This window comes from Planococcus citri, chromosome 3, assembly GCF_950023065.1.
Source record: "Planococcus citri chromosome 3, ihPlaCitr1.1, whole genome shotgun sequence".
Taxonomy (NCBI): Eukaryota; Metazoa; Arthropoda; class Insecta; order Hemiptera; family Pseudococcidae; genus Planococcus; species Planococcus citri.
Genome location: NC_088679.1, coordinates 20,913,880 through 20,934,996, shown reverse-complemented (window position 1 = coordinate 20,934,996; position 21,117 = coordinate 20,913,880). Strand labels below are relative to the sequence as shown.

The 21,117-nt window shown below is 33.1% G+C and overlaps 1 protein-coding gene across 2 annotated transcripts in view; it reads left to right on the top strand.

The window, feature by feature from the left end:
• The window catches only part of LOC135838791 (probable G-protein coupled receptor No18), a 163,825-nt gene that overhangs the window by 106,275 nt on the left and 36,433 nt on the right, over nt 1–21,117 (top strand). For both annotated transcript variants that reach the window (XM_065354547.1, XM_065354548.1), the window contains exon 3: nt 18,098–18,265. In XM_065354547.1, coding sequence (XP_065210619.1) covers nt 18,128–18,265 — 138 coding nt within the window. In that variant the 5' untranslated portion in view covers nt 18,098–18,127. The remainder of the gene's footprint in view (nt 1–18,097; nt 18,266–21,117) is intronic.

Genomic DNA, 21,117 nt, shown 5'->3' with positions numbered 1-21,117 from the left:
GGAGAGCCCCCCTTTTCTGAAACTTCAATAACACTTTTCTCAGCCTAATTCCAACCGATTTTGAAAATTTTTCAGTATGTTATGTATATCCTCATTAGGTATCCCCACAAAAATTTTCAACCCCCTACCCCCATATTTACCCTTCAAAATGGTGTAAAAATGTGTCATAGGGAGGGTTGGGGGTAAAATGGGAATTTTAGGGAAAATAACTAAGAATTAATGAGTAGGGTATAGTTTTTCTTATGATTCGATACCGCTGAGCACGGATATGACGTCAGATTTTTTGCTACACTCATCTACAGAGTACTTGGCCGCCTCAATTTTTATTATTGTTAAAAAGCATAAAATAAGTTGAAATACGCCATTTTGAAGGGTAAATATAAGGGGAGGGGGTTGAAAATTTTTGTGGGATACCTAATAAGAATATACATAACATACTGAAAAATTTTCAAAATCGGTTGGAATGGGGCTGAGAAAAGTGTTATTGAAGTTTCAGAACTCTTGCCGGAAATGCTATGCCTGTTGTTAAAACACTACTTTTTTTTGATAAAATCAGCCAAAATGACTAAATTGTATTAAAATATCGCATTCGCATATTATATTGGTTAAACCCATGTATTTAAGACCATTTCAGCTCAAAGTTTGAAAAAATTCACTTTAGAACTTTTTTCAGGGGTTCTCAAAGTTCGCCACCCCCAAAAGTGATCTGCAACAATGAGGTCAAAAATTGACTTGAAATAAAAATTCAAGCGTGCCAGTCGATTAAGAAGTAAAATGCAACATATTTGCCGCAAACCGGACCTCGATAGCTTTTCATGGTTTCCCAAAATATGGACCTCAAAAAAAAGTCAAAAATTGAATTTTTCGATATGAGCCAAGTTGGTGAGGGGGTTGCAAATGATATCAATTGAACTTACTACTAGTAGCAATAAACCATGAAAAGGGCATTAGGGTGGCTCGACGGGAAGGGTCAAAAAAGGGGGTTCCAAAATTTTCAAAAATAGAAATACCCCCACCACAACCCCTAAAAAGGTCAAAAATGAAAAAAGCGTTACGTGCCGCATTGCTTACCCTTAAAGCAACATATATTCGCTACTTTTAATTTTTTACATTTTCGAGCAGTGGTTCTAAAATTTTTTGAAATTTTCGACTTTGGGGCCACCCCACAGCCCCCCTATGGGCTTTTCTGGAAAAATATCGCCTAATATTAATACTAGGGACCATTCCCTATAAGAAAAGGCCATTCAAGTCTCGAAGTAGCGAGGGGCACGAAAATGCCCATAATGACCCTCCTTCTAGCCAAAATTAGCCAAAAAGTAATATTTTGGCTCTTTTTACCTACCATAATCATTTTTGTAAAATAGAAAGATCCACAATCAGCTGGACACTGAAAAATGACTCAAAATTTTTAAAACTCGGTAGGTACCAATATTCGAAGTGTCGAAAATAGGATATAATCAAATTTCATTTTCCTATCTCACTTTTGATCAAATTCTATTTTTTTTTTTTTTTTTTTTGATTTGAAAATTATCCTAAATTGAATTTTTTAAGATTCACCTATCAAAGACTGAAAAAATAGATACAACAGCTGAAAGACTTGAAGGTGTATTTCTGAACATTCATTCGATTTTTCTTCGTCCTGTTGAAAAATTGTGTCAGTTTATTTAGGTAGATAGGTACTATTAGAAGAATGGGTCACTTTTCATTTTTTTTTAATTTGATGAAGCTAAGCAAAAAATTATGGCAGAATGACCCCAAGAAAGCGTGGGAAAATAATTAAATAGCTCAATGTTGTTTTAAATTTGAAAATAAGATCATCTGAACCAAAAATAATTTTCAAATTTTGAGCTCTGAGTGGGAGGAAGTTACTCACCTTAGTAAATATTTGAACTGATAGAAAATTGTTGAACTACCTAGGTGAAGAAAATTCAAAAGAGTATTCAGAAACATGTTGAGCCAAATTTCAGTTTCTGTATTTTTTTTCTTTCGATTTTTGGTAAAATTCTTATAAATTCAATTTTGTATAATTTTTCCTGATAAAAATACCTGTAGGTATAATTTCATCAAAGTCAGGTAGAAAGCTTAAATTTGTTTATGCTCTATTTTTGATCACCCAAAAAAAGATTGTCGAGGCTCGATCACCAAACTTTTTACGATCATTTGAATAGAATTTCTAAAATTAATTTTTTTACTTGGATTTTTTCAAAGACACACTAAAACGTATTTAAGTAGAAAAACTTTTATGTTTTGATGGAAATGGAGGGCTTGAAAATATATTCTTAGCTGCCTTAGTCACCAGAGTTGAGATTTTTATGCGGAAATATGATGAATTTTCTCACCCAAAATATGCAAAAAGTATGGAAAAATTTTAGTTTGAGTGATGTACTCACTTCTAAAAAGGATTTTTTAAGCTGAAAAGCGTGAAAACTGTCAATTCGAAACAAAATGAACGCAGCTTGATAAAAAAAAAAACACTTCTCATTTTTAAAAAACTGGCAAAACAATAAGTCATTTTATAATACCTAATAACTTCATCATAAAATTCATAAAATCGAGAAACAAAAGGGAAAAAAATACTAAATTCAACCAAAATAATTAGCAAACTTGGTAGGTATTCTACTAAAGAAATTGCATGCAATTATTATTGAATGCATTCTGAGATTTTCCACCAAAAAACTTCGCCTCTTGTCAATAACGTAAGAAGTACTTTGAATTTTGAAAGATCTTTCAATATCGAAATCACAACTCGTGATCGAAGCATATTTGTAGCATGATGAAATGCTTCTATATTTTGAGGGTAAAAAAATGATAACATTTTAGCAGTGTTGTGATTTTTTGAACAAAAAAGTCTTGAAAATGTCAATTTTTGCAAAATTTCCATACAAATGCGAAAAAATCCCAGAAAATGCTCAAATATGCAGGAATATGCAGTTTTTCTCTCTAAAATATGATAAAATATGCAATTTGGCCTGAAATATGCAGAATATGCAAAATGATATTGGCTTCATTCGTCAGGAAATTTCATGATTCGTGGACATCTTATCAAATGTGCACTTTTTTAGTCCATAAAAAAATATGCAAAGCATAAAAATTCCAGCTCTATTAATCACCATACAAGATTATATGTTCAAAATTTTGTACTTGGGTTTCTACAAGTGAGTTCCATAAATTGACTCATTGAAAAATTAAAATTTCTTGAACAAAATTTCACGAAAAAAATTTGAGTAGGTAAATATTTTACTTCTTATAATATTGCTGACACATTACTTACTCATTTTGTGAGTCGATCTGAGGCATTAATGTTGCAATAATCACAAAACATTGTAAGCAAACAACTGAATGCATCACATCATTCTATTGCAAAGTTTGGCCGGCTGCTTGGTTGAATCTGAAACTATAATATAAAGATGAAAATAAAACTAACCAAATCTGTTTTGAGTAGGTTTAGAGTGAATTTTGGATTTTCAACTAGGGGGAGGGGATTCTAGGGTAATTTCAAGTTTCAAAAATACTGCTCAAAAATGTCCAAACCAGTTTCCAATCGAATTTGGTGAAGGAGGAAATTGGAAGGGGGGGAATTGGAGTAAGTATCAAATTTTAGCCATCCGAGTCTATTTGGCGAACTTTTGAATTTTTTTGCTCAAACTTTTCAATATTTAAAAAATGCACTTTGGTTTTTGGAATTTTAACTGATGATGTAAGTACCTACCTATTTTTCCATACTTTTTCAACTTAGCATTGTCCAGTTTGAAATTTTTTTGCTTGCTGAGACACCTCCCTAATGTAAATATTACTTTGGAATTTTAAGAAATTGGTTTCGTGAACACAATTAATTGATAATTTATTTGGCTATAATATCTATGTTAAAAGTAAAAATTTTCGCAATTTTTTCAAGCAAATAAATTAGGGGAAAAACGTTTTCTATTTTACGCGTTGTAATTTGCACGCAATCGTGAATTAAATTTTGAATTAATTGTACGAGAGATTGTTGGTTTATTGATTACCTCCCATTACAAATGTACAGTGTGTTTGATAACACGTGAAGTTTGAGCTGTTTTCGTTTCAACTTACATAGAATCTTGAAGGGTAAAAATTATCGTGGCCACACATTCTCAAGTTACTGTTTTTTTTTTATCTAGGGGAAATATTTTTTTAAATTTAATTCCTAATTGGTGATTTACGATTAAAAAGTGAAGATTTTAATGAGTGAAAAATTACATACATGAATAGGATACCTAGACGTATGATTCATCCAGAAAACGAAGAAAAGACCAGACGAGAGCAGACTGAGAATAAAAGAAAACCTGAGTTATTCAGGAAGGAAAATAATAAAGAGTTGAGCAATAGAAAAAAAACACGACAGGATGGAAAGAAATTCCAAGAAAAATCGTATTTAGTATTTTTTTTTTTTTGGTAGGTAGGTATCCTATCTACATCGAATAGCTATGTGCCTCTAGCTTTACCATCTTAACGTGTAATTCCACAAACCCAAACCATAACATTTCAAGTCGCATTTAAGGAGGAAAAAATACATAAAATCCTATTAGAATAGAATATAAATATACAGTTACACTACGGTAAGTACCCATACCGGAAACTTATACATTTTCAAAAAATACACAGTCAGGCAGGAAATCACTGAAACATATTTTTTATAATACGTTTACCGAATTTGTAAAAAAAAAAAAACGACGCCAAATGTGCAACGCTGTAAACGCAACTTCGCATAAACCATCCTTAAGTATAGGTTTATCCTTCGATAATCAAATATAAAATATGAAAATTTAACCGGTAATAAATTCACTATGTGGAAAGGTGAAATAGGTTTTCGTGATTTAAGCTCTACTCTTTTTCGCGCCTCACTCGGTCGGTAAATCGTTTGGCTAACGAATCGTTTGCTTATCTTGTTAATTCGTGTTATTCGAAAAAGAGGGTAATAGTGTATTTTCTGTTTCCTGAGAGCGAGAACGTAGGTAAAATATTACAATAGAACGAACAAGTAGCAGGATTATATTGTCGTAAAGATATAAAAGGGGTGTCTTTTGTTTAAATCTCAATTATTTTAAAAACATTTTACATCATCTAGGTGGAAGTCAACAAATGCTTTCGTTATTTTAAACCGGTAAATGAACGAGTTTCATTATGGTTTAAAACTTCGTCTTCTTATTCGTTGCTTCCAAAATTAATTGTTGGCGGATTCCTGCCTGCCTATATACTTTCTGCCGAGTTGAAATACGTTTCTTATTTTGCGATGTTGATTGTGGTTTTGAAAAATATATTTCTATGATGGAAATAAATTATGAAAATTGTAGGCAAAAATCCGGTCATATGATACAGGAATTGAATAAACATTTTTTTTTGATGTTTTAATCAGAAAATGAAGAGGGAGAGAGTTGATGTTGACCTTTGAGCAAACTGTTTTGGGAAAAATGGCCCAGAGTCCCAAAATGGTACATACTTAGTACATATTTTGAGATCCTGGGTCGACCTAGACCATCTTCTTCGAAATTAAAGACCACCTTCTTTTCCTAATTTACATCAATGGTTTGCTTAAACTGCCATTGAGGGGTACCCTTAGTGCTTTTGCTGATGACACAGCTTTAGTTATCTCCGCTGAGACTGCTGATGAACTTGTTTGTCTACTTAATGAGGATTTGAAGACTATTACAAGCTGGTTTGAGAGCCGGGGACTCAAAATAAACTTTACTAAGTCAGAGTTGCTGGTTTTTGGTTATCAGGATCACTATGTTCGGGATTGAGTAATCAGGTGTATTTTCATAGTCGTGCTTGTAATGGGTCATGTAGCTGTCCTCCTTTGGTTCAGGTCAGGCAACATAAGTACTTGGGAGTTTATGTGGATGCAGGTTTATCTTGGAAGGTTCATTGTGTCATCCTGAGAGATAAGCTTTGCAGAATAGTTCACTTGTTGAAATACCTGTCCAGTATGTTGTCACAGGCTCATTTGAGGAGGTTCTACATGTCTGTCTTTGAGGGAGCGTTGAGGTATTGTGTCACAGTTTCGGGGAGGAGCGGCAAAATGTTGGATCTGGCCTATAGCCTACTAGTGCTGCAAAAACGAGGTGTTAGGATAGTGGCTGGAGAGCGCTGGGACTCCCCATCCCTGCCTGTGTTTCAGTCACTGGGTTTGCTCAATATAAATCAGCTATATATGTGCACCATTTTAGTTTTTTTTCCATCGGTACAAAGAGGCATTTGGTTTTGTTGTGGGGGGGGGGGGAGCAGCACCAGAAGGTCGGCATTAGGGGTGGCCTTGTTGCCAAATTGGCGGAGGTCAACCTCCAGGTTGCAGTTTCGTTATCATTCAGCTCACTTGTATACAAATCTCCCAGGGGACCTTAAGAACATGGAATTGAGGGAATTTATTCAAAAAATTAGTATTCATGTGAGATCAAGTTTGAATGAATGAATGAAAGAAAGAATGCTTTAGGGTTTAGGATTAGATATCTTTTTTTGGAATGTCTGTCTGTCTATCTGTCTCAGTTTGTTTATCGTTTGGTTTCTCTGACTTTCTGCCTGCCATCCTGCTTACATACTAGCTGTGTGGTGTGCCCCTTACTATTACTATTACTATAGCTATTACTATCACCTCTTAACATCTTATCATTATTATTCCTCTCTACTATTGCGATAGCACTCCTTCATTAAGTTGCTAGTTTTAGTTACTGGTTTATAAATATATGAGAGGCGTTTCGCGATATGGGTCCTTGTGGTGATTCGATGTTTTTTTTTTATTGGTGATTCTGACTTACTTTTTCACGAGAAATCGAATGGTGCAATCAGATTTCGCCTATCTCATCAACTTCTCGTTTTAAAAATTACTTGAACATGAATACTCAAAAACTCACATTTTTGGGAAATCGAAAAACAAAGTTTTTGTTTGTACAGTAGACTTCCGATTATCCGACCTCCGATTATCCGAACAGCCGTATTATCCGAACGAAAAAAATTCTCCCTATTATCCGATTTCTTGATTATCCGAACAAAATCCGTATTATCCGGACAAACATACACAAATTATTCACGAGTACATAGTCAAAAATTTTGGTAATCTTTGTTTTTGGTTTGTTTTTCTCTATTTTGTGAAGAAATGAAATTTATCCTTCGCACTTTTTATAAAAAATTACAAAAATTCACCATTATCATAAAAAAAACAGTCATTTTCCACCAAAATTCAACCAAAAAAATGTTAATCCGTATTATCCGGATTTTTGATTATCCGGACAACCCAATTCCCCAATTAGTTCGGATAATCGGAAGTCTACTGTATTTGATTTTTTTTTTCTAAAAAAAAAAGTCGATGGAAAAATTATTTTACTGTTGTTACCTATGTAAAATTTCATGGCGAATCCGAATTTCTCGGTATTTTTTTGCTGGGTAGTCTGTAACGTTGTGTAAATTCGGCTGTTCACCACAAGGTCCCTTTTCTAAATCACGGATATCAGGCAATGATGAATGAATTTCATCAAAATTTCTCATCCAACCTATGCGCAAGACAACACTGCACCCAAAAATCAAAAAAAAAAAAAAAAATCGAAAAATCGAAACAATTCGATGTTTTCTCTCGCCTGAAAAAATCAAAATATCACCACAAGTGCCCTTATCGCAAAACCCCTCTCATGTATATATATTTTTCTATCTGTATTTTTATTTTTATTTTTATTTTTTGTTTTCTTTGTTCGTCCCCCCCCCCCCGTCTTTTTATGCGTTGTTTTTATTGGTTTTGTGTACCTGCAGCCTCCTAGCTCACCTGTGTTGGTATATATAGAGGGGCATTTACTTTATCTAAGTATAAAAAATTGTTTATAATTGAAGCTGAAAATATAAATGTCACCGTTCGTGGAAAAAGGGACCTAGTCAAGAAAAACAAAATTCCGAGAAAAACGCATTCAAAGTTATCAGCGGTATCTATGGCGTTTCAACACAATTTGATGTGTGGGCATGGGGGGATCGTTTTCGTTGTTGTTTGGCAACTTGTATACTGTTGAAAAATGTATATAGATTAGGTTACGCGATAGCTCTGTGACGAAGGAACTGGATTACCACGCCGGAGGTATGCAGTTCGAATCGCTCGTTGGGCAATTTTTCCAAATTTTTTTTCAATTTTAATTTTTACAAGTTGATTTTTGACAAAAATGTAATTTGAATGTTTTATTTTGCTTTTGAAAATGAATAATGAATTTTTGCGCAAAAATTAAATTATTAAAAATGACTGATTTTTTAAAATTTTTTAAAATTCAAAAATGAGCTTGAAGATCTGCCGATCTCAAAATTATCAAAAATTTCTGATGTTTTTAGATGAAGAAATCGAAAAAAAATCATCAAAGTAAAAAAAACATGTCATGAAGAAGAAAAATTGAGATTAAGTTGAAAAAATTTTTGTTTTTGAGTTTTTTGCATCAAAATTTTGTGAATGTGCTTGCACAAAATGTTTATTTGAGGTATGATTTAGCAATCTAGGAACTTCAAAAATGGTTTCAATCAATTTTTAAGTGTTTTCAGGTCCCGAATCCAAAAAAACAGATTTTTTGAAAAAGTGATGCTAAGGTCCCTTTTTCCAAGATTGGTCACAAATATTCTGTATTCTGTATACTTTTAAAGTTCTACCAAGCGGCTGAAAATATGCAAATTTTTTATTTTGAATAAATTCATGTTTTGTGAATCCCCCCTCCCAAACATTAAATATTTTGCATTAATTATGTTTAAACATGGAAATAAAACGAAATAAATCATTTCTGGAACAGGGAAGATTTCCGGAATGCAGAATTGTCAATTATTTTTGATCATTATTGCCAGTTTCAAAAAATCAAAAAAATAGCCAAATACCTACTTAATAATTTTTTTTCTGAATTTGTGAATTTTCAAATTTGCCAGACTCTGAAAATGAACTTCGATCCCTGAAATTTTTGTGGTTTTAAGACATGCTCATTCAATCGAAAATTACCAGTTCAAAAAGGTCCCCCTTTCCCCTCTTCCCCTCGTGATAAAAAGAATATCCACCAAAACCAATCCATATTCTGGGGGAAAAAATGAGATTCTTGAGACATCGTTTGGTAAGACAGACACCAAGATTTAGTTTTTTCGAGTGTAAAAAGACGTTGAAAAAGTTTAACCTTGGGGACTAATCCTTTTAAATTATATTGTGTTAACCTAAAAACTGTCGGTCTATTCGAGTTGAAGAAAATTTCAAGAAAGAATTCAATGCGTCGAACAACGCCGTTGAATATATAGGTAGATATAGGTAGGTACCCGACGACTGACGCGTATATCGAATTTTGAGCATTTCTTGCCCATCACTTTACACCCCAAATGAAAAGTTTTTCTCATGTGGCTCTCATATTATATAAGGTGATTCATCTTAAAATTCGCCACGCTGCTTGTTTTCTTATCATTTATACACCAACAGCTGCTTCGAGATTGCGATGAAAAACACATTATAAAAATTATTTCGCCAAATTCTCACCGCGTAAATAAAAAGAACAAAAATTGTAAACTGTTATTTGGCGAATTATTCTCGAACGTATACCTTTAAACATGCCTCGAAGCCGATGTCTAGCTTTTTTTCTCCTTTTATTACGACGACGACGACGAAGAAAGTTGTAAAAAAGTAAACAAAGTGGAAAAAACTTACGAAAATCAAGCTTCGGTTAAGGCGACGATTTTCGGTAGGTAATTCGCAACATTTTCATTTTTCATTCAGCCAGATTAAAAAGATAAAAAAATTAATTTCCGACAAAACGCATATAATGTGTATCATCCTTGAACAATGGAGTCATTTTTATGAAATTTAATACACTTGGCACACGATTCAACGTTATAATTATTTTCGAAACGTGTAATTATAATTTGTACAAAATGCTTTTCCGGCCGTATATTTAAATTGAGTTCGTAACAATGTTTACTTTTTTAACCAACAATACGCGCGTTTATGCCTACGACGCAACCAATTAATTTTTAATACTGGTTATTAATTTGTACGAAAGGTATTCGCATTCCGGATAAATAGGTAGGCTAAAATGATCGGTCAGCTAAATTTGTGTTACCTACGGATATAAGGGTAAATACGTATTTCTGGGTTTAATATACAAAGATAAAGTTGCAATTGCGTTTTGCTCTCTCACGAACCGAGACGTGGATTAGATATGCAAAATGTGTCGTATTAATACTTATTGTTGGCCTTCTTACTTACTTACCTACCTACCTTATTTCTATTTGGAAAATTAGCATCAAGTTGTTTATTTCAAAAGATGAAAATTTAATCAGAAGGGAATTATGAAAACGATTGATTCTCGTCATATTTTAGCCTCGTTTGAAATACGCTCGCCTATTGCCCAGTAGTGTAGCGAAGGGAGGGTGAAAAGAGCCATCACTCCCCCCTTTGCGATTGAAAACTTGAAAATAAAACATGAAAAAAAATCGAAAGAAGGGGAGGGGGTATTTTTCACGAGACCCTTGAATGTCTAAAATGAGTGGAAGAGATCCAAAAAAAGAAAAAAAATGTTCATTTATGAAAACAAATTTTATGACGTTAAATGTTTACAAAAACGTACTTAATTTGAAATCAAAACCTAGAAAATTTTTTCAAAATTGCTTAAGAATATAACAGGGATTTTGTCATTCCACACAAAAAAGACAATAAAGCTCTGGACTACCCACTATAAGTAAAAAAATCAGAAATTTCAAATGTTGCTAAAATCGCAATTTTTTTATTAGGTAAGAGTATTTACGTTCTTTTTCAACACAATCACACTTGCTTTGCACGCTATAGGGTGTAATGTGGGGTGGAGGGGGCTAAAATTCAAAATTTGTGATAAAAATCGACTTGTTTAATAGGTAGGTACCTATGCCAAAATATACATTTTTAGGACACTACTCGTACATTCAAATTTTTGGTTCGTGTTGTTACGATTGAACTTCAATTTAGCTGGGGGGGGGGAGGAAGAGCAAGAATTGTCAAGTTTGAAAAAATCAATCAATATGGCAGAATCTACTTATCAGAAGACGCTGCAGAATTCACAAAATTAGTTCGCGTAGGTAGGGGGTAAAATTTCAAATTTTTGACAAAAAAATTACTAAGTAGCGTATCATTTACGTTTTTTGAAGATGCCGAATTCTTTTGAAATTGAAAATAGAGTTTCCCCAGGTTCAGTTCTCAGTACAGTTTTATTTATACTTTTGATTGATGACATTTCCAATGTTGTTTCCAAACCCATTTCTCCAAGAATCTTTGCTAGAAACATTTTCTTTCGTAATATTCAACTTGCTCTTTAAGTATTGCAAGAAACTTTTGAAAAAGTTGAATCATGGGCAGATTCTAATGGGCTAACCTTCTCAGTCAAAAACCCTTGTATACTTTTCACCCAAAAAAACAGGATTCCTCTAGATCTCATTCTCAACCTCGAAGGACACTCATTAGAATTTAAAACCACTACTAAATTTCTTGGCTGAACAAGGTACCGTGCCCTATTAACGCCATGCACTAGAAAAATTGGAATTACTCAGTCACAATTAAACTTATTCCCATTCTGATTTGTGTAGGTGATAAAGGATACATGAAGGTATATTTTGAGTGAATGTTTGAATTTTTATAATATTTTTCCTTCGAGCTATAACAGTTCAAAGTGAGGTCACCGTATTGGCGTTATTAGGAACTGGGTGCCTAACAACGCCAACATTTTTTTTTTTTTAAATTTTAAATGTAGAATTTGGCGATATAACCAATTTTGAGTGCAATTATTGAAATCTACGATAAAAAATGTATACCCTACCACCAAAATTATCCGCAAAAGTAAATTTTAACCCCAATCAAAATACATTTTCAAATTTTGAAAAAGTGAAAAAATGAATTTTTTTAAAAATTTTAAATATAAAATTTTTCGATAAAACCAATTTGAATGAAGTTATTGAAATCTATGATGAGAAATGTATACCCTACCACCAAAATTATCCGCAAAAGTGAATTTTATCCCCAATCAAAATGCATTTTCAAATTTTGAAAACAAAAAAATAAATTGTAAGAAACACAAAAAAATGCATTGAAAAACAATAATATTGAAATAGGTAATTATTATCTACTTATTAATCACCTCCGAGTCTTTTTGACATTTCTGAAAAAAAATTGAAAAAAATTACGTTGGCATTGTTAGGACACCCCTACATTCAACTTTAGAAAAATGTACAAATATTCATTAGAAAGCTGATGAACTTGCCAAAAATATTTTTTTCTTCATCTACATATTTTCAAAATTACATTTTTGATATTTGCAGGGCACCACCAATGAAAAACTTCGAATGCAAAATTTTTGGATTTCCACTTTGAAAATCATAACAAGACTTTGCTGGTCACATTGTTTTCATTTATAGAATACCTGAGTATGTGTTATAGCCTGGTATGACTTTTAGTTTTCAAGATATTAGCTGTTGGTTGGCTCGACATTGGGTCAAAATTTACATTGACATGTGGCATCCAAAAGTGATGGATGTGGATGGGTTGACATTCACATCGAAATTAGTATGGTCATTGTTGTATGGGAAGTGAATACTTTACTGAACTGAACAGTGAACTGAATGCTGAACTGGGCAGAACCATAGTTGGGAAAATGCGCGCATGACCAGAATATGCGAACATATTCGAGCATATTCTCCGACATTTTTTAGAATTTTTTTGCCAGATTTATAGGAAATATCTGGAATTTTAACGTTTACTGATGAAAACTGGCGGTTTGGTGCTCATTTTGGATTGATTTTAGGTTCACACAGGTGCCTTTTGCACAAATTATATGAATCAGAGTTACTGGATGAGCACTTTGATATGTTACTTGATTTTGTTTGGGTGTGATTTAATACCACGACAAAAAAGGGCGCCAGCACAACAACCATAGGCACTTTCACGCCAGAAAAATCATTACCACGACTAAATAGGAAATTCCCGACAATAAAGAGCTTACCCCGACATAAAGGTACTTACTCCGACGACAAAGTAATGCATCAAACGACGAATTAAAAAATTCACATTTTATTACTTTCAACTGCTATATAAGGCAATGCACGACAAAATTTTTCTGTCAAAAACAGGCATTTCACCGACAGAAATAAACTTTTAAAAAATATTAAAATGATGCCAAAAATACGAAGTAGGTATGAATAAAAATTGCTGTTTATAAAAGTAGGTAATGTTTTTTGGACTTGGATGGACGACCCCTCTTCCTCTTTTGACCTCAGGGATAAAGCGAATGGGGAGCTGATAGGCAACAGTTTGCCCCACACCGGGTCTGCAAAAGTGGGAAAAACTTGAGAAATTGAGAAATTCAAGAGAGTCAAAAAAATACAAAAATTCTAACAATATTTTAGTTTCAGTTTTCAAAAATTCAAATTTTTTACAATCATGTATTTATTTATCGCTCATTTGCCGACAAAATCGCCAATCTATCCTCAAAATTTTCATGTTTTCCCTAACCTTTTGCCCTCGCTTCGCTTAGGCTGATTTGGTTCTCTTCTACTGAGTTACAATAAATTTCACTCAAATTTTTTTGAAAGATACCCTCAGTTGATTATTTGTCAAAATTTGTACAAAATATGATTGTAATTGAACTGATAATGTTCTGTCATGTATGAAATTATTTTGTTGTGAATACTGCATATCTCGTTATTAAATCGTATCCGTTCATAAATACTTTATTGTCGGGCGTCATCTGGCGTGGAACTTCATCATTTTTCATCGTTCATTCATCTTTTATGAGCAAAAAAATGCTTGTCGTGATGACGCCCTTTTTCGTCGTGCAAAAAATATTTCCCCATTTTTTTTTTTCAAGTGCAAGTGCACCATGAGAAAGATTATGCGCGCAAATGTGTGCATATTCTTGAGCATATTCTCTGAGAATATTCTTGGCATATCTATGGGCAGAACACAGTTGCAGAACTGAACTAAACTGAACTGAATACTTGACTAAACACTGGACTGAATACTGAAATTTTACTAAGGTAAGTACAGCTAATTACGCCTCGTTGGCAATTATGCCACTACCGCAGTTCTCATGGTAAACAGGTAAATGGCGCCGTGTGACGATTTTTAAGTGATTATACTGTTAAAGCCAAAGTAGGAAAACCAAAAATATCACCGAACCAGATAATTTTCTGATCTGTGGCTCGCTTATTCAGTTAAATTGATCACAGTTTGGAAAACTTCTGTAATTTATAATAAGGACGAAAAAAATTATTGAAAATATGTATCTTGTAGTAAATTTAATGCCGATTTCAATGTGATAAACAGTTTTTTGTAATTTCTCAAAGTAGGTAAGAAGTATCAAAATGTTGAAAAGTAGGTATACAAAAGTACCAATGTTGAAAATTACGCCATTTCAACAAAACTCTTTCAGGACTTTCACATATTTGTCCAAAATGCTAAGAAATAATTTCTAGCGATGTTTTTATCAATAATTTTGAATAATTTTTTTGGGGGTGGGGGGAGAGTGGCGGAATTACCTACATATGTTGATGATTATGCCACTTTGGTGAATAATTTTCAGAGATAGGGGGAGGGGTAATGAAAAATGGTTTTTTTTTTTAGGGAAAGGTAGCCAAATAAGATACCCAAAATGCCAAATGATTTTTACCAATGTTTTCTCGATTTTAAATAGTTTTTTGGGGTGGTGGCATAATTACCTGCACATGTTGATAATTACGCCACTTTTGTGAATAATTTTCAGGGGAAGATGGGCGGTATTGGGGGAGGGGTAAGAAAATTTTTTTTCGTGAAAGGTAGCCAATAAGATGTACTTTGAGGCGGTTCATTCACATTTTTGCCAAAGATGCATTTTAACCCCACTAAATGACCTCAAACCTTAGTGTTAGTCCGGCATATGACAATAGGAGTAATTGCACCCCCCCCCCGCCGATCCTCCGGGACAACTTTTTTCTTAAAGGGGACATCCTAAGGAACATTTTAAAGCAAAGTTGCCAAAAAAAAAGTTGGCCTTACTTACAAAATGGCGGCCATTTTGATTGACAGGTCAGCCGAAATCGCAGATTTTGCGTTTTAACATAGGACTTGCACGAACTTTTTCAAACTTTACAAAGGTGGATCGAAAGATCATGCAAACATTTATCACCTGTCGAAATTTCAAGTGCTAAAGTGCGTTTTTCGATTTTTGGTGAATTTTTGAAAATCGAATTTAGGCCAAAAATGAGGGAAAAAATCAAAATTTTACCAAATTGACTTAAAAAGCTAAAATTTGGGATATACCCTATTTTCGACATGCCAAATCGATTGGAAACGGTTTCAACCCGTTTTGAGCAGTTCTGGAGCCTCCAGCAGATTTTTGAAACTCGAAATTCCCACAAAATTCCATCAAATTGGAGTTGTAAAGCTGAAATTTATTCTAAAAACTAATTTCAATACGCTACGAAGTACTGCAGGTGAATTTCAGTTCGTTTTGGATCCTCCAGCGACTTTTTGAAAATTCCTAAAGCCTCCAGCAGATTTTTGAAACTTTAAATTTTCACAAAATTTCATCAAATGGAGATGGAAAGCTGAAATTCACTCTACACTCCAATTTTAACACACTCTGAAAACGACTTCTGGTGGATTTCAAGTCATTTTAGAGCCTCCAACAACTTTTTTGAAAATTACTGGAGCCTCCAGCAGATTTTTGAAACTTTAAATTTTCACAAAATTTCATCAAATTTAATGGAGATGGTAAGCTGAAATTTACTCTACACTCCAATTTTAACACCCTCTGAAGACGACTACAGGTGGGTTCAAGTCATTTTAGGGCCTCCAGCGACTTTTTTGAAAATCACTGGAGCCTCCAGTAGATTTTTTAAACTTGAAATTTCCCACAACATTAATTTATCAAATGGAGTTGGCAAGCTGAAATTTACTTCGCAGACTACATGGTGGTTTCAAATGGTTTTGAAGCTTCCAGCTACTTTTAGGAAATTTCAATTTTCCAAAAAAACGTCATACAACCTTTCAAAAAGTTGCTGGAGGCTCCAAAACGACTTGAAATTCACCAGCAGTCAACTACCGTAGCGTATTGAAATTAGTTTGCAGAATGAATTTCGACTTTCCATCTTGGCTTGATAAAATTTTGGGGAAATTTCAAGTTTTAAAAATCTACTGGAGGCTCCAGTAATTTTCAAAAAAGTTGTTGGAGGCTCTAAAATGACTTGAAATCCACCAGAAGTCGTTTTCAGAGTGTGTTAAAATTGGAGTGTAGAGTAAATTTCAGCTTTCCATCTCCATTTGATGAAATTTTGTGAAAATTTAAAGTTTCAAAAATCTGCTGGAGGCTTTAGGAATTTTCAAAAAGTCGCTGGAGGATCCAAAACGAACTGAAATTCACCTGCAGTACTTCGTAGCGTATTGAAATTAGTTTTTAGAATAAATTTCAGCTTTACAACTCCAATTTGATGGAATTTTGTGGGAATTTCGAGTTTCAAAAATCTGCTGGAGGCTCCAGAACTGCTCAAAACGGGTTGAAACCGTTTCCAATCGATTTGGCATGTCGAAAATAGGGTATATCCCAAATTTTAGCTTTTTAAGTCAATTTGGTAAAATTTTGATTTTTTCCCTCATTTTTGGCCTAAATTCGATTTTCAAAAATTCACCAAAAATCGAAAAACGCACTTTAGCACTTGAAATTTCGACAGGTGATAAATGTTTGCATGATCTTTCGATCCACCTTTGTAAAGTTTGAAAAAGTTCGTGCAAGTCCTATGTTAAAACGCAAAATCTGCGATTTCGGCTGACCTGTCAATCAAAATGGCCGCCATTTTGTAAGTAAGGCCAACTTTTTTTTTGCACAAAATGTTCCTTAGGATGTCCCCTTTAAGAAAAAAGTTGTCCCGGCGGATCGGCGGGGGGGGGGGTGCAATTACTCCTATTGTCATATGCCGGACTATGTGGCGTAATTAGCTGCACTTACCTTATATTTTATTTTAATGCTAAAATTTTATTTTAGGTATTTCCTTTTCTTTTATTTATTTTTTATTAATTCATGTGTGCATTCATTCATTTATTTATTCACCCAGTCTTTCTATCTTTCCGCCTTTTTGACTTTTTGACTTTTCGTTTCCTCATCTCCTCGTCTGCTCATCTCTTCATCTCTTTGTCTTTATGTCTCCTTTTCTCGTCTATGTCTTTTTGCCTTTTCATCTTTTTGTCACTTTCTCTTTTCATTCATTCTTCCATTCATTCTTTGTCAAAATCAAACAATCAGAAGTAAAAACACCAGTGTCTGACATACCTATAATCCATCTTTCAAACTTTTACTTACTTCACTTGTATAAATCTCTAATTTGCAGTAAAATTGAGTATGGAAGCCCATGTTTTGCAAATACAGTATCTCAAATAAAACTTCTAATATCCTAAAAACAATTCAAAATTCAGCCCTCAGGATCTGTATAGGAGCCCTCTACTCCTCTCCAATAGATAGGTAGCATTTATTGTGAAGCAGCAGACATTTCAGTTTTTTGGTCCAGGTACACTATAATTTCATCAATACCTAATTGCGATGTTTTTTTTTTCATGAAACTGAGTTGTGTGAAAATGAACATAGGTAATCAATTACTTAGCACTATAAGAATGGAGTTGTGTATCTAATATCTTGGGGAATGGGGGAGTCTTCTTGCATGTTTTTAAAATGTTTCAAACCACAAGATGTTTTTTTTTAAAAAAAAAATCAGAGATAAGTATGTAGGTATTTAAAAAAAATTCATTCCGGAAATGTCGGTCTTTAATATTTTTTGCCGGTTATATCCAAGTTTGTGATTTCGAGAGACTAAACGCTCCCAGATGGTTTGTTTAAACTGTAACTGGAAACATTACACTTACCCACTCGGCAAGAATCATCAAGGGGGAAAAGTTGTGCTTGTATAATCGGAATGAGAAGAATTAAAATTACTTTTGAGCTCCGAGCAACTTTTATTTTTAAAATCAAAATATTAGATATACCTAGTGCAAAACTCGGCTGTAATACGGAAGGTATAACATCGAGTGCCGATCCCTCCATAAATTAAGCGGATATAGGTACCTAATTATGCAAATTTTAATTCCGTTGCGTTGAATTGCATGTTGCAGGTGGACGATACGATTAATTAAATTATTAAAATGGACCTGTTGACGGTAGTCGATGGCGATTGTGAAAATGAAGACTTTAACAGCACTAATTGTATTACAAGATTCAACTTTACCTGGCAACAAGTCATCCTTACAACCATATTTTGTTCACTCATTTCAGTTACCGTCGTAAGTATACTTTGAAAAGTTTAAGTCTACTCCATTTACTCATGTTTCTATAACCGACTACGCGGTCATTAAAAAAGAAAAAATTAATATCGGTCACGGTCATAATGATAAAATAAAAAAACAATATAATAAGTATGAGAAAGAACGCACCTACCGTTGGTTCGTTCGTTAAAAAAAAAGGCAAATCCCACCATATTCTTCGCCTTCCTTTTGTAAAACATTTTAGGAATTTTTTAATCGGGCCGGGTGATTATAAGAAAAAAAAGAGACATTTTTTATTAGTGCTTCATCTTCGTTCCATGTTATTTTACAATTTCAAAAGCTGTCGCCAAATAAGAAATTAAAATTGTCTTATTTCCAAAAGATTAGGGGTGACACGATGTCTCGAGGAAATTGAAAAATTTATTTATAACAAATGAAATACGCAGAAATCAACGCAAAGCGGGAAAACTTAGGCATCAAATGGCGAAAAAATTACTAAATGTTTTACGCAAATTGATCGCGGATGATTGAATTTTTTCAGCAATTTTTTACGCCGATGTGAAGCTGTATTTGAAATGTTACTGTCGATGATGAAGGTGTCTCAAAAGCTTGGCAAAGTGCTGATAACTGTGTTCTCACCGAATTAGGATCGTTTTCGAGACGAATGCTTTTACTTTTGTTGTCAAAATTTTTTCGCAAAACAGGGCGTTCAAAAAATATGAACTTTGAAACCGGGTTCCTTTTTATCATTTATGTCGTATAGGTCGATAAACCTATTACTTATATCCACTCATGGAAAAGGAAAAAAACAAACTTTTAAGCTCATGAATAGATTTAAAACTCATTTTTTTAAATGGTAGGTAAAACCCACAGAAGAGTAGGTACATAATCCGCAGTTAAATCTCCTTTACATTTAATTCAAGTGTCATTTCAAAGTCCAAGGTCTTTATTTTAAGAAAATAAGGATGGAATTTTTGAAAGAACAAGGTGCCTTGTCAAAAATCTGTGTTAGCACATCAAATAAAATAGAATGAACTAAAATATAATGAAAATAAATGAACTAAAAATAATTAAATGGAGTCAAAAAATGAAATAAAAGAAGTAAGTAAATAAGTAAATTAAATTGAATCAAGTACGTGACATAAGTATTAAGTAATAATTGATTAAGTAAAACGAAATGAAATTTTGGCAGGTACCTACAAATAAAGGTAGAATAAAATAAAATTGAATAGAGTGAATCAAGTAACATAAAATTGAATAAAATAAAATTAAATGAAAAATAAAAATTGATAAAATAAAAAATAGGTAACTTAATTCAATTCAATTTAATTTTGTTGAAAAAAATGAAAAAAATCAAATGGGATAAAATAAAACCAAATAAAAAAAATGAAAAAAATTACGTGAATTAAACTGAATTGAATTAAAATTTGTCATGGAAATGATTTCAAAATGAGAAACGTAACAACAAACATTATAAGTCGGTTATTCAATCAAAAAAATTGTATAAATTTGAGATTTAAAATATCCGAATATCCAAATTTAGCATTCGCAATAGGATGAAATGCAGATCGTATTTTTGAATAAAAATAAAAAGAACAGTTACGAATAACAAAATAATAAGATAATAACCTATAATATCAAACGATTAACGAAATAAATCAGGCTTGTTAACCGAAATAATAAAATTTTCGGTCAAGGTTATCCATGGTTAAAAATTTAACGAGAAATTCAAAATTTCGGTTAAAGGTTATAGTTAAGGTTATTCAGGGCAAAACGCGCATTTCAGGTTGCATACATGCGACATGTGAATAGTAGGCTAAACCTTACAAGTCTAGCTGTAAACAATGCTGTTTACTTCTACTTTTCAGCTCGTTATGTCAATTTCCTCAAAGAAGACTTTTGCAGATTTCAAAAAATTTGATATCGTTGGAAAGGGGAAAAATTCTCTACAATTTAGAGCCATAAAATAGTGGGGTCCTCGAGATGGTTTAAAAGTTCTGTCGCCTCAAAGTTCAAAGTGAACAGAACAATATGTTGAACTGGCTACTTTTTTCAGCTCGTTATGTCAATTTCCTCAAAGAAGACTTTTGCGAATTTCAAAAAATTTAATACCGTTGGAAAGGGGACAAAATTCTCTACAATTTAGAGCCATAAAATAATGGGGTCCTCGAGATGGTTTAAAAGTTCTGTCACCTCAAAGTGCAAAGTGAACAGTACAATATGTTGAATTGGCTACTTTTTTCAGCTCGTTATGTCAATTTCCTCAAAGTAGACTTTTGCGGATTTCAAAAAATTTAATACCGTTGGAAAGGGGACAAAATTCGCTACAATTTAGAGCCATAAAATAATGGGATCCTCGAGATGGTTTGAAAGTTTTGGCATATCAAAATGCAAAGTGGACAGAACAATCACTAGCTTGAAGCCTACAGAATGTAAGGGGAATCAAGATCCGCAACCACTTATACGCTGTGTGATGTCAGAGCGTTTTGCCCTTTTTACACTTGAAGTTTAAAAATAAAAAACTAGTAAGTAATAGTAACACTTAAATTCAAAATTTAACCATCTTTTCAAGAAACAATTTATTTCTTACCTCATAGCACTAAAATGTTCTTTTATGCCGAGCTTTAACTGCTAGTTTAATGAGTACAATGCTACCAGTTTCAAATTTTTTCATTGTTGAGCTTTCTACCTATTCACGTTTTTTTATTTTAAATAATATTTTTCAATAATTTTTTCGATTAAACTTTCAGATCACTATAAATCACATTGAAAAAAACCATTCAGACAAAAAAAGAAAAAGAAAAACAGCACTTTTCAATTTTATTTAGGTATTTTTTTTTTTTTGGATTTTCAACCAGTTTTTTTTTCTA